The 27975-nt window shown below is 44.7% G+C and overlaps 1 protein-coding gene across 5 annotated transcripts in view; it reads right to left on the bottom strand.

The window, feature by feature from the left end:
* The window catches only part of fgfr2 (fibroblast growth factor receptor 2), a 38053-nt gene extending 11609 nt beyond the window's left edge, over positions 1 to 26444 (bottom strand). The window contains exons 1-10 of one of the 5 annotated variants that reach the window (XM_087850337.1): positions 25799 to 26444; positions 23484 to 23727; positions 16219 to 16476; positions 15824 to 15898; positions 11673 to 11842; positions 9895 to 10018; positions 5592 to 5782; positions 5171 to 5309; positions 2434 to 2627; positions 836 to 975 (exon numbers count right to left, since the gene is read on the bottom strand). In XM_087850337.1, coding sequence (XP_087706463.1) covers positions 836 to 975; positions 2434 to 2627; positions 5171 to 5309; positions 5592 to 5782; positions 9895 to 10018; positions 11673 to 11842; positions 15824 to 15898; positions 16219 to 16476; positions 23484 to 23652 — 1460 coding nt within the window. In that variant the 5' untranslated portion in view covers positions 23653 to 23727; positions 25799 to 26444. Of the gene's footprint in view, positions 1 to 835; positions 976 to 2427; positions 2628 to 4343; positions 4489 to 5170; positions 5310 to 5591; positions 5783 to 9894; positions 10019 to 11672; positions 11843 to 15823; positions 15899 to 16218; positions 16477 to 23483; positions 23728 to 25798 lie in introns of all 5 variants that reach the window. The other 4 variants (XM_006798963.3, XM_087850336.1, XM_035911215.2 and 1 more) reach the window with 4 other exon arrangements.
* Positions 26445 to 27975: the final 1531 nt, after the last annotated feature.

The following is a 27975-nucleotide window of genomic DNA, read 5'->3' as shown; positions in this document are numbered from 1 at the left end:
TAAACTGCTCTAACCTTTGCTGTCCTTTTAAATCCACCCTAAAGCTTATCACTGGCTGTAGTTACTGTGACTAACCGAAACCTCAGCGGTGCTAATTCCTCTGGTATGAAACCGAGCAAACACTCCTAGCCCAAACATGCAGATGAAAGCTGTGAATGCTAACCACTAATTAACACAGCTTCGCTCCTTCTCAACAGAAGCATGTGTGTGTGTGTGTGTGTGTGTGTGTGTGTCACTACTGGTGAGCAAGAGTGTGACGTAGCAGTCGTTGTAATGATGAGGCGGTGTGCAGCGTGCCAAGTTCAGGTCATTTTACTAAAGCACCAACAGATGAGCCAGCAGCCCTTTATCTCAGCTACCACAACTGTGCTTTAACAGTTAGTCATTAAAGTCTGCACTCTGCACCTATAAAAATGATTAATCTGATCATTTAGCAGGTGAGATCAAATCAGATAGAGGCTCAAAGACGGCCCCAAAAAAGTATTATGCATACCATCAAACAGTTACTGCACACAGGCTCTGAATCCTTAGTGTTTTTCTGAATACCCCCTTTCAAAAGAAAGCAGGACTGGGTAGCAGATCAGCATTTTCAGGTGTTTTTTGGTTTATGCAGGAGCTGAATTTGATTTACATAATTGTCTATTTGGCATTTTGTAAAGTGGTGAGACATGCAAATAAGAACAGGGAGTTCTTACTTGCGTGACACGAGCCTAATCTCAAATTCTTTTCTGAGGGAAAAAATAATCAGTTATGGTTTTCCTTTCTTCGGGGTACAAAAACACCAGTAAGTAGGAAGGATAATGTCTGTGACAGGAAAAGGAAGGATATTTCTCACCTGTCTCTAGGAAACTCCCACCGCGGATCCTCAGGAAGGTCGTACTCTGGGATTGGCTCATCGTGTGCAGAGCTCCGCCGTGTCGTGATGCGCACCAGAGGTGTGCTAGAGTTCATGGAAGAACTCGAGTCTGCTGAGACCTGCTGGATGAAAGGGGATTGGCTGATCACCGCGGCCTGGATTCACAGATCAGTTAAACCTCCGAGGCATCACTAGAGGAGTAATTGAGGCATGTACGACTGACTACTTTATTTACAAAATAACAACATTGCTGGGAACTCTGGCGCGTCAGCACAAGTAGTATATTTGGGAATTCTACATTTAAGGCTTTGGTATTACGATAAAGTCGTTCCCAGAGCCGGAGATTACATTTCAATGATGATTAATTGAGCAGCAACAGTAATTTTGATAAATATGTGTTAAATGCTCAGCTTCGCCACCGTCTCCAGGGCTCATCTCTCCTCCCTCCAGCCTAACCTTACCTTGACACAGGAATCAGTCTCTCTGCAGAATGTAATCCAACACTTTTTGTACCTTTTGGTTTTCCTTTGAGGGAAAACTGTGGCTCATACACAGGGTAAGAAAAGAAAAGGGGGGGGGAAGAAAAACTGTGGCTGCAGTTTCAGGCAGCAGTGCTAACTTGTACAAAAATGCACACCACCTAAATGAGATCTGGAAGTAGATTCTTTAAGATACCACATCAGTTGTAATCTTTGTGTTATTTACAAGTGTGTCAACCATGTATGAAAGCCCTGAGAGGCATGTGAGAGAGAAAAAAAATGCAGTAATCAGTTTTGATCTCACGTCTTTGCGAGCTCTGTTGCTCTTTATACGACATGCTTTGGTCTTTTAAAAGAAATGGTTATCATAAAAAGACAAAAAAATAGCATGTTTTTTGTTTGTAGGAGAGAAAACTATGTAGCTCAGATTGTGCCACAATGTTTTTCCCCCTCACCTCTTATTATTTGCTATGCTATTTTTTCAGCATTACTCTATATCAGGGGTTGTCAAAGGTACAGCTGACAAAAACGATCCCATTTGGTCCCTTGGACTAGAAGCGTGAAAACTGCAAACAATGGGTCCCAAATTTAGGGACTTTTTAATGCTTATTTATTTATTTTAGTGGAGAAGCATTGTGTGTTGCAAGGTTAAGTTCATGCAAGCCAGAGGTTGGAGTCCTCATTAGTTTTATGATGTTCTTACTCACAAAGAAATAACCCCTGGCCTGCTGGACCACACCAAAGGTGGTCAATGCAATGAGCCATGCTGACACATTTGCTTGACTTGCAGCATGAGTGTTTCTTTGTAATGCAGTAAAGTGACTGAATGTGAAAAAAAAGTGCATTATTATAGTCCGATTTGTAAAAGAACCAGTAATTAAAAGTTTATTTAATAGATTATTATGCACTGGCTGTGCATATCCAACCCACTGGAGATTAAACTGGCCTGTAAGATAAGTTTGATACCCCCAGTTAAAACAACTATATCATCTAGACTGTCTGTTATTATGTTTTGTGTTTTCAGCATGTATGCAATGTGTGTTATTCTCCTCTAGAGGTGTAAGATGCCTTTAGAACTCTTTATCTACTTTCTGTTACCTGGCGGCGCAGGGGGATCTGCTTGGTCAGTTTGTGAACCGCTGGCTGGCCACCAAAGTCGGGCTTCTTTGCAGTGTTCCTCATGCGGCACACCACCACAATGCCCACCATGCAGGCAATGAGGAAGACGCCCGCGCAGTATATTGCGATCTCCACGTAGTCTGGGGAAATGGACTCGGGAGTTTTCTCAAGGGCTGAGGAAAACAGAGAAATGGCAGCGAGGGTGAGGTGAGGCGAAGAAGGTTAAAGGAACACTCTCTAGGATTGCTCACATACGTGCTCTCCATTTGCACAGACAAACACGGGTATCAGACAGACAAACACAGAGACAGATGCTCTGGAGGTGACTCATGTATAAATGTAATCACCATCAACGAACTATCTAAACAAAAATTATTTTGTTGCATATCCTCTCCTCTCTATTTTTCCCAGCATTCCCAGTTAAAAAAACAAAAGAAACTCCGTACAGGGCTTAACAGTCTAAACAGACAATTAAATCTTGACTCAGCCAGTCTAACCAGGCCTGCATCTGTCTGCATTCTGTGCTAATGTTGGAGACACGCGAGCACAAACCCACACCCACAAACGGCGGAACAATGCACGCTTCACTTCAGATTGCAAAAGGGAAAGCGCTGTCCTATGTGGTTGTGTATCGCCTGAACTTCCTGTCAACAATGGTCTTAGTTTATATTTGAGTGTGTGTGTGTGTACAATATAGAAACAGACTGTTCCATAATGCATAGCCTCCAGACCACAAACAAGGCTTTTGTACAGTGCAGCCAACCAAACTGCCTTTCAGCCAGCTGGAGGTGAAGCTACTGTACATGTAGGAACCTTTCTTCAGCCTACTTTGTATCTGCTGGTCCAAAAACCACAGCGCACACACACACACACACACACACACACAGAGGAGTTACAGCCTTAAAGGCGCCAGCCGTGCAGATAGAGCACATTGAGTGTAATAAATATTGCATATTACTCCCAGAGGAAATAGCCTGCTTGTGATCATTATGCGGTATTGTTTACAGACAAAACGCAAACTATTATCTTGTTACAGCCCTAATGATGGTTTAATACTGGCTGTCTGTTGAGGGCTGCCGACAGTCAGCTACTCTCAGTGACATTTAATGTCCACTGTACTTTTTGAAAGGAACTTGAGCATCAATAATCGCCCGTTTAGCCTGGAACGAACTCGTCGACGAGTTTTACGTTTCTCATCCTTTGGCATGTGTAATTACAGCCCGGACATTCAGCAATGGACAAAAATAGAGGATTTAAAAAAAAAAAAAAAAAGGACGTTGATAAATGACGACGCACACAAGCATAAGACATTCACTGTGCAGAAGTTGAGAGCTTTGGCTCTGATAATTGAGAAAGTCAAGCCAACGTGAAGCGAGTGTTGAGCTTTAACTTTCAACCTTTATTTCAGGGAGAAATAAGGGTTTTTAAAAGATTCCAATTATCAAAGCCAGAAGGGGGTAAAGTACAGCCTGAGGCATAAGGGGGAAAAAATGCTAATTTTGTGGCACTCAAAGACTTTCCCCGAGAAGCAGGAGACAAACAAGAGCGACAGAAGAAAGGCAAACCTTCCCCACATTTTGGAGTCTACAGATACTTGAACTTTTGCTGGAGCACACCAAACCACCCTGTCATCTGCTGTGAGCATTCAGCAGCTCACCAGTCCATATCATATTATAGAATACAAGCTCTCCCTGCTTTTTGCAGTGCATTGCCTTGGATGATGGCCGCACTGGCTCCTAGCCATAATCTGCTATTTGAGTTGTGTGAATTAGACTCCAGAGGGAGGATTTGCCTTCCAGAGAGATAATTGCAATGACACAATCCAATCATTTTGGAGAAGAATGAGAGCGGGAAAAGAGAAACAGAAGACAGTACATGGGTGTATATACCTGGAAGCACCGTCAACCAAGCAGTGTGATAGGAGATCCCAATAGAATTACCCGCCAAGCACGTATACTCCCCAGCATCTTCAAATGTTACATTGGGCAAGTAGAGAACTTCTATCTCCTTATCTGTGGTGTTAACACCTGCAGTCTGGAAGAGGAGGAGAAGAGGAGGAAGAAAAGAGGGAAGGTGAAAGTAGAAGAGTCAAAGAGAGAAATAAGGACGGAGAGAGAAAGAGAAAAAAATGAGACCCCACAGCACCAAAAGAGAAATCAGAGGAGCTGGATAGTATCCATCGTTGCAGTTCCATCTAGAGGAAAGGATGTTGGGAACACTCGGGGCTGGAGAGGACAAGGGGACACAGATGGAACCCAATATGCCACCAAATACATGAGGAAAACAGAACAAGTGCACCAGAAACAAATACCCAAAAGGTTCCCATCACCCACAGAACCTGCTAAGAAAAGGCAAGTCTAAACCACACATTAGACACATGCACAACACAGAGCGAGCATGGAGAACACTGCAACTCCATACATCACCTTGACACAGCTCGCACGGAGAAAAGATGCTAGCTGTGTCAATTTTGATGTCTAGGTGTGCAGGCTCGTCCAGTGCTTCCATGGTCTCACCATTCCCAGGTAATGACGGGGGGTGGGGGAACAGCTATTACACAAGGGCGCAACATAAAGGGGGAAAACGGACTGTGATACCAGGACAACCAAGGGACCCCCAGCAGGACCACCACAGCACAGCAAGTCAGGATCGAAGCCTATGAAACCACACCGGAAGGTAGGGAGGGAGTGTAGGCGAGTCAGGTCTCATAGGTTACCTGTGATGACAGTCAGCCAGCCCGACTGGCTGACCTCGCCTATATAATTGGAGGCTTTACAGATATATTCTCCAGCATCTTCTTCTGTCACGTTGGTGAGTGTGAGCACTTCCACGTCTGAGCTGTTAATGCCTGAACGCTGCAATCCACATACACACACATTCTTAGACACGCACATCAAATGAATGAGCAGAATTAGTCAAACATCACGACTACAGCTACTGCATATGGATCTGCAGGAGAGAGGAGAAAGCAGGAATCCCCACGGATAAAACCTGGCACTTCATCGGGGGAAAAACGGAGTTAGTTCCTTATATGACTGCTGACATTCACCTGGAGTCACTGGCAGAACACCACAACAGAGGGAAGGATTTTTCTTTACGCAGAAATAAAATCTAAAAGGGGAAGTGAGGCGACGTACCTTTAACACTCTGACATAGGGGTGTCCATCTATGCCTAACTGGCTGCCGTTTTGAGTGATATGTTTTAGCCACTGGATGTGAGGTTGCGCATCACTGTAGACCTTGCAAACGAAACGGGCATCCTCTCCTACGTGGACAGTGGTGTTGGCCGGGAGGCCGGCCTGAAGAATAGGCCGATGAGGAGACCGCTCTGTCGAGAGAGAAGAAAATTAGAACGTGTCTAAATGCCTGCCACTTCCCTTTAAGAGTCTCGTAGTTAAATCTGATGTTTAAGAATGTGAACGTTGATTTGTGCTTTATGCACTGTGAGTGTGAATGGTTTTTCGGAGCAGCCCAGGCAGGTATAATCATGGTGATCCCAATGTGTAAATCTAAGAAGCTCTTGAAAGCTACAAACAAAACAAAGCGGAGTCTAAACAGTAAACAGAAATCAGGTAGAGGAGGACTTTTATAAATCGAGGCGCACATTGGGGGTTAACCTAAACTATGTGCCCGTCTCGGAAAGCGGAATACCTTCATAGCGCCCTCACATCTCGACTTATCTGCATTCTTTTACAAGCAAACATTTGCCCTGCGAATCCAAACAGAGCGAGACCTGTGGAACAATGCCCCCTTTCAAACACCACCGCTATGAGGAGCCCACCAACCCCCACACTGACAGCAACCACCCGCTGCCACTAAACTCTCACACACGCACAAAGTGACATCACCGAGCCCGGGGCGCCGCAGCGCCTTTCCAAAACAAAGCCTGAAGGTAACTGTAGTGAATACGTTTGTGCCCGTGTATGTATACGTGTCGGGGTTCGTCACAGGGGATGGTCAGAGCGTGGAGGCTGGGAATTAGAGAGAAAGAGGGGCGAAAAAGGGGGGGGAATAATTAGCAGGGTGAGTGAAGGAAAGACGAGGGATCGACAGATGGATAGCGCAGAACCTAAGAGGTAGAGACTTCTTCCATATGTCTGCATTTGTCTCCACGCTCCACCTTTTTGACATCTGTCAGATCAGATCAATCCCACCCCTTATTCCTCCCTCCTCCCCCTCTGCACATTCCTAGAGCACGTCTTGTTTATTGTCTCTCTTTATTTGCCCCCATTTTCTCTCCTCTCCCATACTTCACGAGCCTCCGCACCCTCTCGATCTTTACAAAACAGGGAGAGGTGATCGACTTGAATTTCGTGCTCTCTTTGTAAAACATACCGAACAGCATTTTATGAGGCAATTTTCTTTTTTAAAGAACTTTAAAACCATTTCAAAATGTGAAACAATCACACGCAGAGGAACATGTTGGCAAGTCAAAGGACTTTTTCTTTCTTTTTTTTTCTTTAAATGAACTTGAAACTTTATTATAGCTGTGCCAAATCTGGCTGGAGCATTTAGAGCTGCATAGCTGACTACTTAGACTAAATGACAGAATATGTGGTGGTGTGAGAAAAATAGGCCACGTAATGATTTGGGAGAAACCCGCAAACAATAAAAGGCTGTGGAGCTTTTCTTTCTTAAATTAGAAAAAGGAATATCACATATGTGTGTGTGTGTGCGTGCAAACTCTTAGATCTGATGTTGTGAGGACACAAGTCTGTTCATGCTGTCACATGGAGGAGATTTGGCTTTGGGAAGTTCCCATTGCATAAATCATAAAGATTTAGCATGAAAGGTCAGTTTAAGTTTAGAATAAGGTTAGGGTGAGAGTTAAGGAAGTAGTAGTTATGGTCAAGTCTCCAGTAAATGAACACAAGGGATGGGAAAGTGTGTAACGCGTGGTTATGGGTCTAGAAGTTTCGCCATCGAACTTGTACAAGAACTTAAAGGAAGGAAGCAGAAGACATATTTGGAAAAGAAATTCCAGTAAGCAACAGAAAAATAAGCCAAAGTTAAGTTTTCTCTGTATCAAAACAAACGAAGAAGCAAACCCGCATTCATTTTTAATGTGTTGTTGTTACCAGGGTCACAACAAGGAGATGGCATTCCATCGTGTCCCGTTCAAGTCTGATGAACTTTGGGTGCTGGGTGGCTTGGCACACAGTGACCTGAAGGTCAGGGAGGGGCTTAGGAAAAACACAGCACAGGAGGACACAGGGCTACCCACAAAATGTCACACAGCCACCCCGATCTCTTTTAACTCCTCATTTCTCCACTTGCCATGGCTGTCACTTTGCAACCCTTTCTCCAAAGCCCAGCTTGAACCAGAGCAAACTGGCTGCTTTTGGTTTTAATAGCTGATCATGCAGGTCATTTGGACAACAAAAAAAAAGACAGATAAGAGCAGCATTTTCTGTCCCCGCTTCCCTTCCCTTCCTTTTCTCTCTCTCTTTCTCCCCCTCTCCCCATTCTGTCCAACCAGCTATAATGGAGTAAAATGAAGCAAGAGGTTGCAGGGGGCAGTGGCTGTGGAGCCAGACATGGAGGGGGTTTACTGCTCTGCAATAAAACAGAACAAAAACAGAAATATGCAGTCTGAAGGAGAGCTTGAGCTAAGTGCAGAGCGAAGCAGAGCAGGGGGCCTTAGTTGGGGAGCATTTGCGCCCGTGTGTCGACCTCCACATGTTTGTGTGCCTGTATGTTCACTTTTGTGCTAAAAACTCGGGTATTCGATCTAAATCTGATACAGTGAAAATAATACTCATCATTACCATGGAGGCACTAATAAAAAGAGCGTGCAATTACGGCATGACTGCTAAAGATTAGTGACAGAGCTAGAACCATAAACTACAAATGCATGAGTGTAGCACCCTAAATTTTCTTCTTCATGTCCATTCTGATTATTTGTGGTTTACTGACTAGGCTGCAGAAGAATTACTATGTCAGATCAATTCTGATGCGCAGCAAAGGCCAAAGGAGAACCGGTTCAAATCAAATTTAAGAGCAAAGTTGGTGTGCGCGCTTGCACAAACACACAGGCTTACACTATCTACTATCTTTATCCCACTCCCCTTGTTGTCCGCACAATCGATTTTGCAAACCGAGCAGAAAAACAGTCTTTGCTGTCTTGCTCCAAAGGTCAGAAAAGGGGGTTGACTGAGGTGGGTCTGAACCCTGTAATACTGCTCAGCCAGCATTCTGTTGTCATCTGTTGTCTGTTGTTGTAAAATCATTCACAAATCTTTTTACTGACTTGTAAGTTGTACTAAATGACAAGAATTTGACATTTCATGACATCATCATGGGCCAATTTGTAAGAAACATGAGTAGGTTCAACATTTTTTTTCTTGCAATTTGCATTAAATTATCCTTTAAATAGACACTAAACATTTGTTTTAGCTTGCTGGGACTGACATATCAAGACAAAGTACAAAAACAATCTGGCTTCACCTAGACACAAAGATGGGTATCGTCTGCACAGAAATGAAAATGTATGCTATGCTATCAAATGATGCTGCCTTAGGGAAGCATGTACAGGTCCTAGTACAGAACCCTGTGGAACTCCATAATTAACCTTAGTGTTTGAAGAGCGCTCTCCTGTTACATGAACAAACTGGATTTTATTAGACATGATTTAAACCACTGCAGCGCAGTACAAAATATTGTGGTGAACGGTATCAAACTCTGCACTGAGGTATAGCAGGACAAGCACAGAGATGAGTCCACTGTCAGAGGCCATAAGAAGATCATTTGTAACCTTCACTAAAGCTGTTTCTGTGCTGTGATGAGCTCTGAAACCTGATTAAAACGCTTCAAATAAGCCTTTCCTCTGCAGATGATCAATTAGCTGTTTTACAACTGCTCTTTCAAGATTCTTCAGAATCAAGAAAGAATTACCAATACTATTAAAAGCAGCTGTATGCAATGATATGTCTGTGAGAGGTTTATGGGTATTTTTTTTAATTATTTGTAAAGAAATTCATGAAGTAATTACTAGTTAACGTAAAAGGAACAGAGCTCCGACTGTCAGTCTGGCTACAGTGCTGAAGTCTGATTGTTTTCTTCAATCACTGCTGAATAGTGAGACAACCAAAATAGAGCAATAAAATGTTTTTCAGGCCAAATGAAGATCTTCTACATTAGTGAGACACCACTCAATTCTTCGAGTAGTTTCAAAATCATCAAATGTTTGACTTAACACAAATTAAATATTGTTATATAAATTATTGATAGCCATATTAAAACTGTTGACATATTCATCTTTAGCTTCCACATTCCTCATTGACCTCCACCTGCATCCAGAGCGCACCTGGGCAATTCCACAGAAGACGCTCTATTCCCACTGTGAGAAACACCCACTGCCCTCCCCTTCCTCCATCCCTCCTTTGTTAGCCTCACAGGTGTACTTTGAGCCTAAGTGTGCGTTTTGTGTGTAGCACTGACCCACTACATCCAGGGTGTAGGTATGGTTGATGGATCCAAACTCGTTCTCCACCAAACAGGTGTAGTTGCCTTTGTCGGACGGCACCACGCTCTCCATGATCAGGGTCCAGTGTTGGCTACGCACCTGGGTAAAGGAGCAGTCTCTTGTTATGCGCAGACAGAAACTCACACAATTTATTATCACGTGCATGTCATTAAATACTGAGCCACTGAGCAGAGACACCGAGAGCTAAATGTGAAGACTAGGAGGAGAAAAAAAAAAGAAAAAAGGGGAGAACACGACAGAGGGGATTTGAAAAGAAGCATTAAAGAAACGAGACGATCCGGTGTGCAAACAATATTCAGGTCACATTTGAACAAAATGACTCTCCACCGTCACAATCTTTTCTTTATTCATGCAGATTACATACCCTGATGGTGAAAGCTTCCCAGTTTATATCACCGTCTAAGTTCCCAGTGCTCTAAGTACTTACACCGCAAGTACGCCTAACATTGCCCTGCGTGTTTCCACGTTAGCCGTCTACCTCTTCTGTCAACCACTGCTATTTCATTTAGTCTCCCCCATCCTGTAGTCAAAGCCATTTTAAAAACATACAGTTACTCATACGTATTTGCAAAAATAGCTTCACCTCTGTGTGGCATCAGCAGGTGTGAGTTGACAATAGAGTTTCCATCGGCACACTGAAGAGACACTGTAGCCACTGCTTGTACAGGCCTACATTTCACACAATGGAGAGATTATACTACAGGGCTGGGCTCAGGTACAGCTTTTGTCCTGCCTTTGTTGACAAAAAGAGAGAAATGAACTGTCCACGGTAGATTTGACAGCTTGACTGTGTCGTTTCCGTCACGTCGTGGCTGTTTTTTGTCCGTGCTGTAATGAGTGTGCTGAAAGCCTACGGGAAGCAACATTAGCGGCTACATCAACATTAATCTGCACCTAAACTTTCCCGGCAGTGAAATGTGTTTCCTCATAAACCACAAGTCATTAACCAGGAGCCCCAGACTCATTCAGCATCACTGGGTCTTTTCATAAATGAATTTCATAACTGTCCATTTGCATTATTAATGCACTTCATCAGTACGACTCCATCGTATACAGTAAGGGGATAAAGAGATGAATTTAAAGGAGAGAAAACAAACTAACCAAATTGCGTATCAGACTAGCAACAGTATAATCTACACCTGGAATCAAAGGTGTAAACATGCACAGCACGTGAATTTTAAATATAAGCAAGCTCAGCTATAACATTTGTAAATCATATTTCAGGTCAAAAGAATAACAAGCTGGAATCACTACGAGTCTCCAACCTAAAGCCAGTGGGACCTGTTCTCCCTGATCGAGTTACCTCAACATTGTGAACTCGTTTCAAAGCTGACGCTACCTACTTTCTCTATGCATTACTGTTTAGGAGCATTTAACCCTTACGTCCTGGGCTTACATTTCTAATTGTTGGGGGTATAGAACCATGTCAAGTTACAGTGAGAGGCTCTGCAAAGTATCCCGGTGAGAAGAGGCGCACGGATGAGCAATTCCAATTTCACACCAGAAACCCTGCCCTCGTTTCCTCTGTCTTTCCTCCTCCCGTCTCTCCAGCGAAGGGTGGAAAAGGGGTGAAAGGACAGTCAGGGAAGTATTGAAAGGAGAAGGCTCTCCTTGCAAATAAAATTCACAAAATGGCCATGAGAACCGCGGCCCAGAAAAGCAGCCAAAACCCAGATAGGGAAGTGAGTTGACGTTAGTAATAAAAATTCTGATCTATTAGTGTTTATCCTACCTTATACCCTCCCATGCGGTCCTCTTGGCGGAAAGGCTTGCTGTTTTTAAGCCAGCGCAGCTTGGGCTTGGGGTTGCCTCCTGCAGCACAGCGGAACTTGACTGTGTTGGCAGCTGGCACCGCATGCAGCTTCTTCTCCATCTTTGCTGATGAGGTCCAATACGGCGCGCCTGCAACCAGAGAACAGTTGGTGTTGAGCGAGGCTGAGATTTCCCAATAATGTCCTCGGCATTAACATTTTGGCAGTGGGACTGCAGACTGGCTAAGGCATGTACATTAGAAGCATTACTGCAAGAAGAGACAAACCTGAAGCATTTGTAAAACTCCCGGGGCTTTGGGAACCCCAAACCCCCCTCCAACAGAACAAAAACCAGAGCTCAACATTCACAGAGCTAAACAAAAACACACACTTTTCCTGCAGCCTCGACGGGGTGTTGCAGGGGGGGAAAAACATCGGCTCTAAGGGGAGAATGTGCCTGGGCGTTGCCAAGAGGGTAACTAGACCATCACATTCAATTTCATCTCATTCCACTTAGCAGCTTTTTTCCTCCCTCCACTTCCTCCAATTACCATAGCTGCCCTGTTTATCTGCCTGTCACTTGGCTAGATATGGACGGCAGGGCCCAGGACGCTTATCACCTTTTGAAAATCATTATGTGCCGTCAGGGGAGAAAATGAATGTCACATTTAACGAAGGATATCAGAGTTTTCGCTGCATACTTTTGTCCAGATCCATATCAACACCAAACTGACAACCGTTATTTCTCCTACTGAAATCTGTCACCGTGCTTGTGTTTCGTCCATTTGTCAGCTCCTTTTTTTCTCCCAATTTCAGTCACTCAGTCAGCTGGATTCCCCCGCCCCTCCTTTTTTTTTTCTCTGCACCTGGGAGGGTGATTGCCTAAGCAGATGGGACTCGGAGGGGAAGAGAAACTCCAAGTCAAACAACAATCCAAACGGTCTTCCACACCATCACTTCCCCCTCATATGGCAAGTAACAGAGGGAATACCCAAAGATAAGACTGCTACTGGTTCAAACACAAGCTTAAATTGAAGGAGACTATTCCCTGCACTCTCTTTCCTTCCTGCCCATACTATCAGAAGAAGCCACCAATCATTTCTCTGGCTTAAACAACCGGACAAGTCGAGCATACTTGGAAAGTACAGTCAGTAAACATCGCTCTTCCTTCCTGAATGGATGCATACAGTAAGTGCTCGCACTATAATTAGTCACTACCCCTTTCATCTTCCTCCTCACTCTCACTATCACTGCTCTTCTTTTTGCTCCAGCTTCACTTCCGCACACTCACCCTGTTATCACTCCATCCATTCAGACAGAGACAGATTAGGTGGAGACTAACCCATCGTGAGCCCGTCTCTCAAAACCGACCTCTGACCTCAAACTGGCAGCCGGTCAGAAGATGAGGTTGAGACATAAAAGGTGAGCAGTGCAAGTTTCCCATGCTCTCTGTCCGGAGGGGTAGCACTTCAAACCCAACAAGCCCTCAGATGAAGCAGATGAAGCCAAACTCTCGCTGGCCCAAACGCTTTGGCCTCCAGGAATCCCTGCCGCCCCCAAAGCCCTGCACATCCGGCTCCCCGCTCACGGCTGTTTATCCTTAGCTGGCCTGGGGTGAGCTGAGGTTATCTAACTCAGGCACTGAGAGTCAAGATTTTTTTTTCCTCTCTAAGCTCCTCTAGAGAGCTAAATCTGCAAGTGTCCCAGAGAAGTATTTCATTGTTGAAATGATTTCTTGTTAAGCTGCGATATCCTCCTGTTTACATCTGTGCAAGCTGAACAAGTGAATTTTTTAATGGTAAACTAGTACCAGTGCTGGAAAAATAAAATAGAAATCTGTCAAATCAAAGTACCTCTAAAATGTCAACTTTTACCATGTTCATATGGGTTCTTCACCAAGACAAATTTGACATAAAAGCATTCAATTTGTAATGTTTTTCTTGATCAAGCCAAAACTCTGTTATTTATTTTGACAACCTTTCATGATGGCAGGATCTCCTAAATCCAAAAAAGAAATATGCAACAAACGAACGAAGCTTCAAAGAGTTATTACATATGTTTACCACATGTGAGGAAGGTTTAATTCGATCTGAAAGATAGTGGCAGATCAATCGTCATCAGACATTGTTTAATCCTGGTTGGTTCGCTCAGATTTATGACATCAACTTTTCTTCAGCCGAGTCCCACCCAACAAGGAAGATGATGTCATAAGCAAACTAAAAACTGAGACGGGGAGGAGTTCCCTTATAAAAATTCGAAAGATGCACAACTTTTACCAAAGGGAGCACGCAATAAAAGTGAGCAATCATCTAAACAACACAACTGTAAACAGGATACAGATCTGATGATTTAGACCCGAGCTTAGAGCGAAGCTCCTCGTGGCTTTTCAACTTAATCATGACATCATCATCATCCCCCCCTGCCCTCCTTCCCTCCATCCACCACCCTAAGCCTGGCTCCCCTCACAGATCCCTGTAGAGGCTCCTCTACATCTTCTCCAATTACACCACCCCCCGCTGATAAACAAACAAATTTCCATCTTTTCTTCACTAGCATATGTTCGTCAGTCTTTTGTACAAAGTTTAAACAAAATGCTCTGTGTTGCAATGGCCCGATGCCCGATCCATTCTGAGCACTCCAGAAAATAAAGCCACGAATATAAAGCTACACCCCTCACTCTCCACTCTCCTTCCCTCCCACGCCCACCCTCCTCCTTCTCGGCCCGAGGCCAAGGCTCCACGCCATGCTCAGAAAAGAGTTGGTACTGATCCAACACCCCCCCCACTCCCCTGCCTCTTTTTTCCCCCTCTTTTCCCCCCCTTTTCTTTTAATAATAATCTTGGTTTTGAATTTTCAGAAACACACACGGCGAGAAAATGCAACTGTACTGCCAGAACAGCTTCGCCTTTGTTTTCAAACAGCTTATTACCACCAGAGTGGCTGGATCTTTTCCCCCTCCACCATTTTTTTTTCTTTTACTCTTGCGCGAGTTCTGCTTCTCCCCCCCAACCATCACCACCACATATTTAATGGATTTCAGGCAATTACAGTCAGCCCAAAAGTGGAGAAGGAGAACTCACGATGAGGCGCAGTGCATGTGGAGAAATGTAACAAGATGTGGAAGCCCTCAACTTTGTTTCAGCCTCCTTTTCGTGAGTGCGTATGCGATCGCAAGCGTGCAAATGCTCATGTGCAGAAACATGTTACTATCCCAGATACTCGCCACAAAGTTGGGTGAAGAACTTTCTCTTTCTCACACACATGCACGCACACACACACAAACCCATCAGGTGGGTAACTGAGTCCAGATGGGCATCTTTCATAATTGATGAGCCCAGCTGACTAAATGGCTGGCAGGATGGCTCCATGAGGCCTGACTACCTGTGAGACACAAGCTAGAAGAATGTAAGGAATCCCTGTACTCCCCTGGAGCGTCCAGCCTGAAATATACACACACACACACACACACAAATGGTCGCTCTAATCTCAGGAACACTAATGTATAGAATAGCAGCAATATGGCTAAAAGTCCAATTTGACAAGAGTTTGTTGTCACTCCCAGAACAAATAAAGACCATCCACTGTCTGTGCTGCTTTAATCATAATCACAGAGTCTCACTTGTGCTAACAAACTCTGACAAAGCTAAGTAGATTATTTCGCTTAGGGATTAAGCCTTTCTAAGTATTTGGCTATCACAATCAGCATCCCACACTTAAGTTCTGACATGCTCTTAGGGACTCTTCGCTATTTAACAGACTAGAGTACTCAAACCATGGCATGTGCTAATTTCAAAGCCCTTAAACTGAACTTTTTGTTATTTGATATGGGCAAATATGCTATTAGTTAATTGCTTTAGCCTTCTCTGCATCCAAAATGTGCATTTAAAGTGTCATGGAGACATAGCTGTAACTGGTAGGAGAATGAAGCTTCAGTTAACGATGGAACAAATGTCGGGAAACAGAGAAAGTTATTGAACGGAGAAGTTGGAAGATGTCAGATCAGTGAAGAAACGGGTTACTACTGTCTCTTTAAGGCATCTTGCTCAGGGGTGCCTAATCTACGGGACCTGGTGAGGAAAGGGAGAGCATCTCGAACTCATTCATACCCCCTTTGGTTTCCTCCCATACTCACTTAACTGCTCTCCATCCGCCCCAGTGTCCTCCGATCGCTCTGTATCGTCCTCATCATCCCCCGACGAGATGGCATCTGCACAGAGTAACCACGGTTACTGCCATCCTTTTTTGCACCCCATACACAGACACACACGTAGCAATTTCCATGTTACAACACTGCAACACAGTTTTAAAGGAATCAATAGCGTGAGGGCTTTTTTTTTTATATTAAATATGATTGTAAGTTACTGTTGTTATACAAGCGCACACACTATATATTGAGCTTCAGGCTGCTCATCCTTGACCACATCTACTCCATGGCCATTTCCTGGATCCACACCAAGCACAGACCAATCCTCTATCTCTAAAGTTCACATCCTGACCTGTCCTAACCTTGCCTGATCCCTGACTCACCTGTGACATTGACTATGAAGCAGACCGTGTCTTTGCCCACGCTGGTGCAGGCGTACAGGCCCGAATCCTTGGGCGTGGTGTCACGGATCTGCAGCACCTCCTGCTCTATCAGCGTGCGGTTGTTGTTGCCCAGAGAGCTGCCATCTTTGGTCCAGGTGATGGTCCCCGTCCCTGGCAGAGGGCAGCTGAGCTTCAGCACTTCCCCCGGGTGCACTGAGCACACCGTGGGCTTAGAAATTTGGTATTTGTTCGACGCCTCTGCAGAGCAGATGTGGGGAGGAGTGGGGTAAGGTCGAAGGGGATCGGGGGAAGGTGGGTGGGGGTAAAGGATGAGGAAGGAAGAGGGTGCACAAGGAGGAGGAGGAAAGAGGTGGGAGAGGAAGAAACAAGCCATTTAAGAAAGAAATAAAAAACACCAAAAAAAACCCAACGGATGCATTTAAATCAACTTATGCAGGAGGAGCAATACAGAAAAGAGGAGGCCCACGTTTCAAACCGCCACACCAACACATCTTTACAAACTCCCAGTCATTTAAAATGAGACCCTTGGAAACCTAGTTCCGTTGAAGTGTGCAGACGATTGGCTGTTACAGATTCAGTGCATGCAGTTATGGCCATAGCTGTGTGTGTAAAGGAGAAAGGAATAAAAACAAAACCAAAGAAAACAATCCAAGCTTTGCGAACAGTTGTGAAATGGACATCTTTGCGGTGAAACACCCCTCCCCAGCCATACATCTGTTTCAGTGCAGATGCCAAGCAGCCAATGTGTGTAGGTGAGTAGGAGCAGTGCAGAAAAATTTCTGCAGCGTTTAAAAAAAACAAGAAAAAGAAAAAAAGGGAAGGTAATACAACTCCAGAATGTCTGCCCATCAGAAAGGAAAGCAGCCAGAAAGGTCTAAGACGGAAGTAGTTGACAGGCAGGGGAAGTGGGAGGGGGGAGGCGGGGATGGGATCGGATGGTTGTTGTTTTTTTTCCTGTCTTGGCATTTCTCTGGTACTGACTGTGCACCTAAGCTACGAAAAACCTTGAGCTGGCGGCAGCCTGACTCTTCTGTTTTCCATCTCTCTTGTCGTCGTTCCCTTTCACAACACGGCCATGGAGGATCTACAGCTCTGCCAGATCTACAGCCTCAGCTCCAGCCAGCCAAGGCAGAGAGCAAGAAACTCAGCGCTCTACTCCAAAGTGCATAAAACTCTTCATTTCTGGGAGAAAAATCAAGCCTGCCTGCGAGTGCGTGTGCACACACTGTGTTCTCAGACTCGTACATCTGCACTGACGGAGCAAGATGAACGTCCGACATGTTTTTAAAAAAAAAAAAAAGAGAGAGAGAGAGAGAGAGAATTCTGAATTTCCATAGCTGAGACTGCACTCCTACATCAGGATCATCATGGATGAGACAGCGAGGGAACGCTGAGCAAACTAGGAAAAAACCTAAGCTGGGTTCTGCCGTATATGCTCAAGTCGATTCCAGTCACCCCGGGCACGTTGCAAACTTCACACACACACATTCATGCACACGTGTATGTGTTCACTCAGCTCCATTGCAGACTGATCTTAGTCAGTGTTGTTCTCTATAATGCAGATATTCACGAGTTTATGTCCTCAGTGGGAACAAGGTGAAAAATGAGAGGGACTAAAAAGATTCGAGGGAGGAAAGTCGCAACAATGGAAAAGCGTACAAAAAAGCCAGCGATGGTGGTATATGCAGAGCGTTTAGCTGAAGTCCGATATGTGTAATTACAGAGGCAGCGGCACTCCCTGCCTTTCCTGTACCTCAATGCACCTTTTCACCGACACCCCACCCTCATTATACACCTCCGCGCTTCCTATGTTTGTGTCAAATGTAACGTAAACCTGCACACACACGTACAACAGGAAGGGAAAGTCATTCCGCCACAAGCCTGGAGTTGAGGCATGTGCGCAAACCTCTTGCCCCTAGGCACGTACACACACACAGGTACGGTTCCTGCATTGTCTTGTTTTTCCCTCTTAACTCCTTCAAACCGGAAGTAATTAAACCCCCCTTTGGCACCCAGGGCCAAGTGTGTGGTCTGATAAGAGGTGGAGCTCCTGTGCTGATTGATGGGAGCTGTCTCCGCTACCATTTACAATGTGGTTTTCCACACTGGAGGCATTCAGTGTGATGTTATTACTGCTTGGAGGGTTTTTTTTATATCACAGGGATAGTTCTGGAAATGACAGAGCGATGGAAGAAGGGTACGCAAGTTTGGAAGGAAAAACAGGAAAAGGGAAGGGCAGGAATTTATCCATTTGGTGTGTGAGTGATTGGATTTGTCTTCATCATTTTCTTTTCTCTGCTGTGTCCATCTGTGCCCCTCCATCAGCTCCTCCTCCTGCTGCTCTTTCACCTCTCCTTCCGCTTTGCCCTCTTCTTCCTCTGATTACACACATCCACACCCACCACGACCCTGCTGACCTAACCTCGACCCTTCCCAAACCTGTTGACACCTCCAGCATACCTGATTTTTCATGGGAACCTGTGTCATCTAACCCCATGTAAACACACACACACACACACAGAATGCAGAAACTAACTTGTAGACAAACTAAGAAAATAAAGACACAGAACTGAATATTAAACATGTTATCTAAATGCACAGCTCCGGTGAAACACTTACTCTCAGCATGTGTACATGGACTCTTGTAGCCTCTTGTGTGTAAGAGCCGAAACACTTCACTGCAGATTTTCTCATCTCTGCAAAGTTTCATCCCCCTTCTGCACAACAGGAGGGGGCGGGAGCCTCTCTCTCTCTCACACACACATAGACACACACACGTTTTTCTCAATTTCTTTCAAAAGCAGCTTTCTCCTCTTCCCACCCTCTCACAGTCCTATCACTTTCCTCTCTTCTCCTGGAGCACATTTCAAACTCCATCCCTCTCCCTCTCATGCACAGCCATTACAAGTGTCCATCAGGTGGAACAGATTCAGCCCCTCTTATCCCCGCTCCCTCTTCTCATCCTCAGTCGCACCATCTTTTGCTGGCAATAATTAAAGTCTCACAATCTGAATACATGTGCATATGTGTGTGTGTGTGTGTGTGTGTGTGTGTGTGTGTGTGTGTATGTGTGGCTAAATGCAGCAAGCGATTCTCACCAAAGTCCCTTTAATGTCTGCTTGCCCATCTGTCCGTCTATCAAGTTGGCATGAGCCCCACAGAAATGTTGGTAAAAGGCAAGAGCAACATTTTTTTTCTTTTTTCCCTTTCTCTAATCTTAGGAATCGACTTCTTCAGAGAGGCACATTTGCCTCCAGGCCTATCTCCCCATCTCCTCCCTGCCTCATTCTGCAAAATGAGATCGAAGACTAAATGTAATGACTGCCATCTCAAAGGCGCACACTAAGCATGCATGGAGTCCAACACAGACACTCACATACACGTGCTCAAATCACATCATCTCCACTGCCCTTCTTACCCTTCCTCTTTTCTTTTTAGCCCTCTCTTCTTCCTCTGTAACCCCCTCACGTACTTAAATCCCAGGACTTTTCTCCCCTTTTTTGTCTCTACCCCTTTTCTAATGTCTGTGTCCTTTCAGATTCAAATCCCTCCTCTGCTTTTTTTTTTTTTTTTATGACAAAGGAGCAGCTCCGTGAACTGGCTCCTGCAAGCATCCATGGCAACAGCCCCTCCAGTTCGCTCACCCCTTCACCCCCTCATCAAGGCCTTCCCTGAACCCCACACGACCCCTTTAGCCCTTTGGACACTATGTACAACAATCTTCTTAGGCTCAACGTAGCAGTAGTGACCCTCAGAAACATTGCATTCATCTTGAGATCATAACAAGTCAGATGAAGGACACGCTGAAGCCAACAGTCACGACGATCTAATGATAATCTGTCAGATCAGTAGACTATAAAAACACTTATCTTATGCAAGTTATTTTATGTTAAGAAAAACATATTGAGTGCTTAATTCTTAAAGCTGTACAACAAATCAATGTGCTGCTGCAGTGGCACGGACAAGTTTGAGTTGTTTTAGTTTTCTTTTTAATTTTGATCCCTTTGTATTGTTTATTTTAATGATTTTTTTTTAATTGAGGTGATAGATAGTAATTCTGGGCGACGGAGGGGCTACTGAGGAGGGGTGGGGCTAATGGCAGAAAGAGTACAATATAAATGTATTGCATCACCCTAATCACATTAAATTTGCCTGTAACGCAGCATTGTTCCTTAACTCAATAATATCGTTATGGTTACCAATTAAGTGGTTAAGTAACCTTTTCAAAAATCTTCATAATGCGCAGATAACAACAAATTTGATCGTGTGTGTGAGAGGGGGGTGGGGGGGTGGCATGTGACCTCAGCTTGTGAGAGAAAGGACAAAAACAAATAACAATGTGATCTAGAACTTTTACACTTTTATAAGGCCACGGATCTTATATATGTGTCCTTAATAGGAAAGGTGGGGGTTTTTGCCGTCTACCACCTGAAGTACACCAGACAGCGCATGGAGGTCTGACGACACAAGCTGGCACAGGTAGCGGCTCTTCCCAGCCTCTTATCAGACAGCTGTGAGAGTGAGCGGTGGAGTGACATGCTATTTTCTGGCACATAAACCAAAGCAAATAACGCACTCCAACCTACAAGATTAACACCAGCTAACGGCAGGCTAGTAAAAGCCATTGTGTGAAAGCTGTATATTAAACCCAACTGCCCCCCCACAAACACACACACACACACCGACTGACACACTGTGTTTGTTTAGAGTTCAGTTCCATTGCCATCGCCACACATCTAAACCCACAATCCATGTCATTAACTGGCCAGCTGACAGTTTTACACTTTTACAGCTGCACTCCTACTGTGCAGATAGCACACTGCTACAGATCGGTTATGAGCAACACCTCGCACACGGATGCTCACGCTGAGACACAAAACTGTAATCCCATTTTGTTTAACATGTGCCGACTGTGTGACTGGTTTAAATGGGCGCAGCGTACATGTGAGAGCAAGAACGATGCAGCAAGAAAGGCAAGAGAGCAATTACATTCCTACTGTGGAAAAGCAACTAGTGTGTTGTTAACAAGCATCCATCCCATCCTTGTGCCTGTCTAGGCATCAAAGAATCTTCCTTGATGCATAATGGAGCCTATATTTATTTAACCGCTCGACTATTTTGAAGCGCTGCCTCCATGCTGATCAGAGCATTTTTGAAGAACACAGTCAGGCGGGGACGACGTGAAAGTCAAGCCAAACCATGAGCTGACTTTTGTCAGCCTGCGTTCCAGTGCGCCCGGTGCCACATTTATTCCGCATTATGTGCAAGAAGAGTGGCTTGAAAGAGCAGAAAAATGCCTGTGTATTTTCTGCCATTGTCATTCAGAGTATTTTAATCAATGTGCAAACAGAGCGTGCCCGGACAAGGTAAACGTTCCCATATTGAAGTGGCTACAGCGGCAACAATAAGCCTGTTGTGTGAAGACATTAAACAGCACGTTCAGTCCGCTTCTTCCATTGTAACAGCTACAGGTAGGCAAACTACCAGGGCCACCAGGGGTGCAGGGGCAAGCTGAGAGACAACACTGATATGCAATCTGATGAATCTAAAGTAATTACTGCTCCCACAGACACAAGCAAGGCTGCAGGGCAGAGGGGAGGGGAGCGGGAGTTTTTGAGAATTCTTAACCTTTCTGGGTGGGGTGTGGGGACGGAGGCGCGCGGGGGGGGGGGGGGGGGGGTATTCAAGACAGTTACGGTAGGTAGGACAAGTCAGTCCATCTCTCTCTAACATCTGCATCCCACAGGTGACTCCATAGTGTCCTGTCAGTATTAGTGAATGGAAGAAAGCAACAGACTGAAGAGGACAACACATTGAGTAAAATCACACAAAGGTGCTGTTGATGATCATTTAAATAAATAAATATTTGTTTGCAACATGCAACAGATAAATTGGTTCACAATCAGATAAGCAGACCAGGATCTTTGTGCCCTCTCTGTTCTTCTTCATGTGACCTCACCCAGGCCACTTAATCTCCAGTCACATGACTTCATCGCTGCTCAGCAGCACTCTGTAATCTCTCCATCTAAAGGAGAAGTCAAATATGCACAAATCCTCTTAGAGCTCTTCTGGGGGATTTTGTAACTCTGGAAAACTCCCCCTGTCCTCTCTGTGGCCATGTAGCGTAGCGTCCGGGCCATGTGGGGCTCTGAACTCACCGGCTTGGAGCCAAACAGTCTGAGACAGAACAACAAAAACAACAGGAGAGGAGAGCTCAGGCAGCCTCTCATCCAAGTAGGTAAGTTTGATACCTGACCTCAAGGGCAAAGGCCGAGAAAAGGTACAGTGTGTGTTTGTGTAAAGACAGAAGGACGGCGGGGGAGGTGGCTTAAAAGTGATGCTCTGTTGTTTAGCCTAACTCACAATTAGCATGCTGATTAAAGCCCGGGAACAAAGGACTTTGGAATGCGACTTACCATCCATCAAAACAACTAATTAGCTCGTCTCTAACCAGACTCCAAGACCAGAGACACAGAAATAGAGAAGCCTAAAAGAAAGACTAAAAAAAAAAGCCTTTCACTGAGATGTTTCTCAAAACTATATTGCTTAAAACAATTATTCAAACTTTGCAGGAACAGGAAACAACAGCAGTCGTGACTGGAAGAAAGCAAAGACCAGAACTCTAAATCTCAGTCTCTTTCCAGGCGAGAAGGTCATGTGAGAGATGCCAGGATAAACATTGTGCCACCCTTCTTCACAACTTTCCCTCCAAACAGAGACACAAACCAGGCTTTACAGCTCAAGTATAGCTCAGTGAGCTATGCACAGACAAGAACAATAAAACAAAAAGAGTGCGAATTAGAACTCACAGTGAGGAAAACAAGAGGTCGGCCATGCCGGGGTTAGTTGTTTCTCTTTAGTTTATTTATATTTCTCCCTCTAATATGTTGTCTCTTTTCCAATATTTCAACTTTTACTGGAAGTTAAATGAAAAAAAAACACAAACTTGTGCTTCTGCATGAAACTCCGAAAGTTAAAAAAATAAATAAGAGTATAAAAAATAGAAACTGTGTCACGGGCCAGTTCTGGATTCTTATCCACGTCAATGTGAGTAAATGACAAGAATTTGAAGGGAAGGATGCAAAAGTAAACAAAAACGATCAATAGGATGAAGGGTGGATTTATTTATTTATTTATTTAGTTATTGACAAACTGGTGCCTGCTCTTGAAAAACAAGGCAAACAAATGTGGCTCCCCCCCCCCCACCCCTTTCGTACCCCGTGTTACAGCCCCTCAATGCTTACCTTCAGGTTCCAGAGTGGCCTCCTCCTTGGTGGCAGTAAGGGGCGGCCGGGCCACGCTGACAGTCAAAAGGGACAGCAGGACAGCGGCCAGGAGCCAGGCCATCCCGCTAGTGGGGGACAGCGCTCCCCATACCCCCCTTCTCCACCTCCCCCTGGACACTGATCCCATCTGAGGGGGTCCGCCCAACCATCAACTGCTGCAGGGTTGGCCTGTCACTCACCGGAATTCACCCAATCACCTGGGCTGGGAGGTAAGGGGAAGAAGTTGGGAGACAGGTTGAAGAGGCAGAAGTGTGAAAGGCAGCAAGAGGAGAGAACAAGAAGACAGATTTAGTCAAAATGGTTCATCTTAATTCATAGATGCTCTTTGAGCCACGTCCCTCTTACTTCTTTTTAAAAAGTGAGAGACAGCTGAAACAACAGAGTCACCAAGTGCTTCAAAATGCTGTCAAACAAGCCACACCACAGACATACCGGAAAGGTGAGGCAGCCCACACAGAGCCGCCCCGCATCTACCTTTAGTTTTGATCTGTACGCACTGACATATATTTCAGAACACGAACTCAGAAACACCCCACTTCTAAATTTTAGTGTCAAATGAGCCGTTTCACTCACGTCCCCCAGACTTCTAGCATTTATTTAATCTCACATGAATCTAATGAAAAAAGGAGCATCACCTGTTCCACGTTCCCACGCTGCTCATTTTTCCCCGCCAAATTACTAATATTACGTTTTCTTTTGTAACAGATCGGTCATTATATGTTTTCAAAAGTCACTGGTGCAGAAAAGGCAAAGCAGCAGCCTGTGTGGCACCAGTTTCTCCGCTGGACACCGCTTATGCGCAACAGATGCACCAAACCTGTTGCCCGCGCTGTTGTGTTTGTGTTAATCGCATTCGTAAGAGCTTTTATTGCATGCCCGGGACTTGATTATGAGAGCCGTACGGTTTTAATTGAAAAAAGCGATATTGCAACATGGGGACAAACACACACATCGTTCCGTTTAGCCAGACATCTGCGGTTCAACCGCGGCGAAGTGTCTCTGGAGGTTTGGTTAAGTCACGCTTCCCTGAGCTCCTTCTCCTCCAGCTGGAAGTATCGATTGGTTTCTCCCGCAAAGACAAATGTAATTTGACTTTTAGAGGGCGAAAAAGAAGACGTGCACATGCCGAGTTATCTTTCATTCAACCGCTCGGGGGCGGGGGACTGCGGGACACGGACGGTGACCGCGCACCTGATGTCGGCGTGCATGCTTGTGTTCATCCCGACGTCTTAACTAATTAGAGAAATGCGCCGGTGTGAATTTTGCAATTAGAGTACCCAGTTCCGCATAGTGACAGCCCAGACTCATGAATTATTGATGAAAAGTAAACGAATCAGTGCACCAATCAAGTACTACTGGCATCACCGCTGTCTAAAAACTTCTGCAGGACGAAAAGAGCCCAGATATCACGCCCCCACCAAAAAAGCCTCCATGTGGGGGTGTTTTCGTGCTACGCTGCTTAAAGAGAGCAATACAAATACTACATTTTTCTACAGCCGTCAAATAAATAAATAGCCAACAACAGAAACGATTTGGAAAAAGAGAAAAACTCAGAAGTAAACGGGTATATAGTGATACGTGATATAATCCACTCTAAAACGGGACCCACTGAGAGCTCGGCCTCATACATGACCAAGCCTTCATTTAAAAACTCGAGCTTTCAATGAAATTTCTTGGCACTGATTGAATCCCCGATTGAAATTCAAATCAGTTGGCTTTTTCCACAATGAGGGGGGCTCATTTGGAGCTCCTCGGTGATTTAGGGCTCCGGCACCAAGCAGTGAAAAAACAACAGCGGTCACGGGGTAATTGGCACCATAAATGCAATGTAGAAAATTTACCAAAGTAATAAATAACCCGGACACTTGTTAATGGGCCCTAAAGTGATGATGCAAGGTGTTGTGTGGCTCTTCTCGCGTCTTAAATAAACAAAGATGAAGTTCACAGAAATAAGTTTTTATGTGCAAAAAAAGAAAAAAAAACAAATTGGGTTTCTTTTTAATGCATGCCAGGAAAATATGAAACTAAAATTTAAAAAAAAACTTTATAAAGAACTTTACGCACTTCGTCGTCTTCTGGAAACTCTTTTGGTTAGAAAACTGCAAGCAAACAATTTTCAGGGGTTTTTTCGTTCAGCTGTAAAAAAAATAAATAAATAACTGCACAAACCGTGGAAGCGCATTTCTACTATCGCGTATGGCAGCAGGAACCCTGACAGATGAGGCTCTGAGGACGCATTAGATTTTTTTTAATCCCATGCAGAGAACACTTACCAGGGAGGACTAAAATCGTGGAGATCTCTGTTTTGGCATGCACAGATAAGGGAGGAGAGAGCATGAGCTGAATCCAGAGGGAGGAATGTCTCCAATAATACAATGCAGCGGCAAAAAGGGGAAAAAAATCGAGGCGCTGGCTTTTTTTTTTTCTTCAGCTTACTATTCCACAATCACCCGGCATCAGCTCGGATCTGAAGATATATTCCAAACCCGACTGACAGCGTAGTCCAATGCCATGCACAGAAATCCGGGTTTACACGCGTTATCCTTCCAAAACACTTCGTAAAACCATATCGCTGTCCCCCCCTCGAAACTTTCCACCTCTCGTCACCAAGTTTCTTCCAAAGCGCAAAACACTGCCCAGTGTTCCCCGAACAGCGCACTTGTCAACTCAACAGAAAGTTTGCAGCTACCACGTACGTGGAACGAGTTCTAAAGGGCAGAAGAGAATAGTTGTCCACTGCAAGGAGAAAAAAAAACACCTCATAAAATCCGTGAATGTGCGTCCTCTCGGTGAAACGAGCGTCTCTCGCGTCTACTTCTTTCGCCGACAGTCTACACTCTGTTACTCAGACGCTTTGTCAGGTTTACTAGATTTTTTCTCCTCCTTACGTCTCCACACACACCGCCCTCCTCCTTCCCTCCAGTGCGTGTCATCACCCCCCTCCCTCCTCCTGTCCCGAGCACCCCGAGTGTAATTCGAGCCGGTGCCTGCACTGCTTTCGGGCCCTGCCTTCCTCCGCCCATCAAACTGCAGAGCTGCCTGACTGCCTGCCCCGCGCTCGACTCGTTCACACAGAGTGGGAATGCGAGAGCCACCGCTCCTCTGGCGAGCCGTCAGACCGCAACGCCGCTCAGTGGCCAAGACGTGACACAACGTATAGCCCATAGACTGTAGTGAAGCATCCCTGCAGACTCAGTATTAGAATATTCAGATCAGTTTCTCAAAGTAGAAATAGTGTACAGTGATTTAGAGCAAGAAAACTGAAGTCAGAATGAAAGATCGGCAGAGGTTCACCAAACTACAAAAACCATGTCTACAAATTGTGGAACAATTTTAGAACAATGTTCCTCAATATAAAATTGCAAAGACTTTGAATATCTCATCATCTGCAGGGCATAATAGGATTCAGAGCATGCGCAAAAGACAATATTTGATGCCTGTGATTTCTGGTACCTCAGACAGCATGGCATTAAAAACAGGCATAGAAATCAATGTATGACCTGAGGAACACTGCCAGAAATGGTCTGTGACCACAGTTCACCATGCAGTGCAAAGCCCTATGATGCAAAGAAGTGAAAGATATGTGAAAATGATCCAGAAACAGGACCATTTAAAATCCTTAAAAATTTCCAGCAACTCATTTCTTTGGTTCCCAGATGTTTACAGACAGTTGGTAAAAGAAGAGGGGATGCTACACAGTGGTGTTGCTGCCAACAAATTCTAAATGGCCTTAAAATGTCACATTTTCTCAGTTCCACACAGTTTTTTAGAGTTGGGATAAGAAAACATCACCAATATAGCAGTCCAAGTAATACTGATATATCACTGAAAACATTCTCTCTGCTTCTGAACCTTTACTGTTTCATACTATTGTGCTCATTTTTAAATAAGAGATCTTTTTCATAGCTCGTGATAACAACAATAATTTAAAGCAATAAGAAGTGAATCACAGTTTAAGAGAGGGGGAGGTTTGTGATATTCTGCAAGGCTGCGGAGTTTAGAAAAAAAACTTCTGTTTATAACTTTCCTATAAATGAACAGCTCTGTCTGCAGCTACCCGGAGAGAAACTGAAGGTCGGCCCAACAAAAGTTGTCCCCCACTGATTCAAGCTGTCTCCTGCATTGGTTCAGGCGTTCAAGTGCTCTGAAAGAGACACAGGCGAGGGTGGAAGACTCTAATCTCTGCAGACTTTTTATTTTTGTCTCGCTTTCACTGCAGGAGCCCCTTTTTTTTAAACAAGGGAGGGAAAACGCTTTCATTCAATTTGCACTAATAAGGCTTTTTTTTTTCCTTCAGCAAAAGGTTTGTCCTGTGAATGCAGAGTTTCTCGTCTGTTTCTCTCTCCTCTCCCACCTCTGCCTGAAAACCAGTAAAACCTTCAGATAACAGTGGAGCTGACAGGTTGGCTAGAAATACAGAGGGAGCAAGAGGTGAGGAAGGAAAGTTTGA

The sequence above is a fragment of the Neolamprologus brichardi genome, chromosome 13 (genome assembly GCF_056152115.1).
Source record: "Neolamprologus brichardi isolate AB-2024 chromosome 13, ASM5615211v1, whole genome shotgun sequence".
Lineage (NCBI taxonomy): Eukaryota > Metazoa > Chordata > Actinopteri > Cichliformes > Cichlidae > Neolamprologus > Neolamprologus brichardi.
Note: the sequence above shows the minus strand (reverse complement) of the source record. Positions and strands in the feature narration are given on the sequence as shown.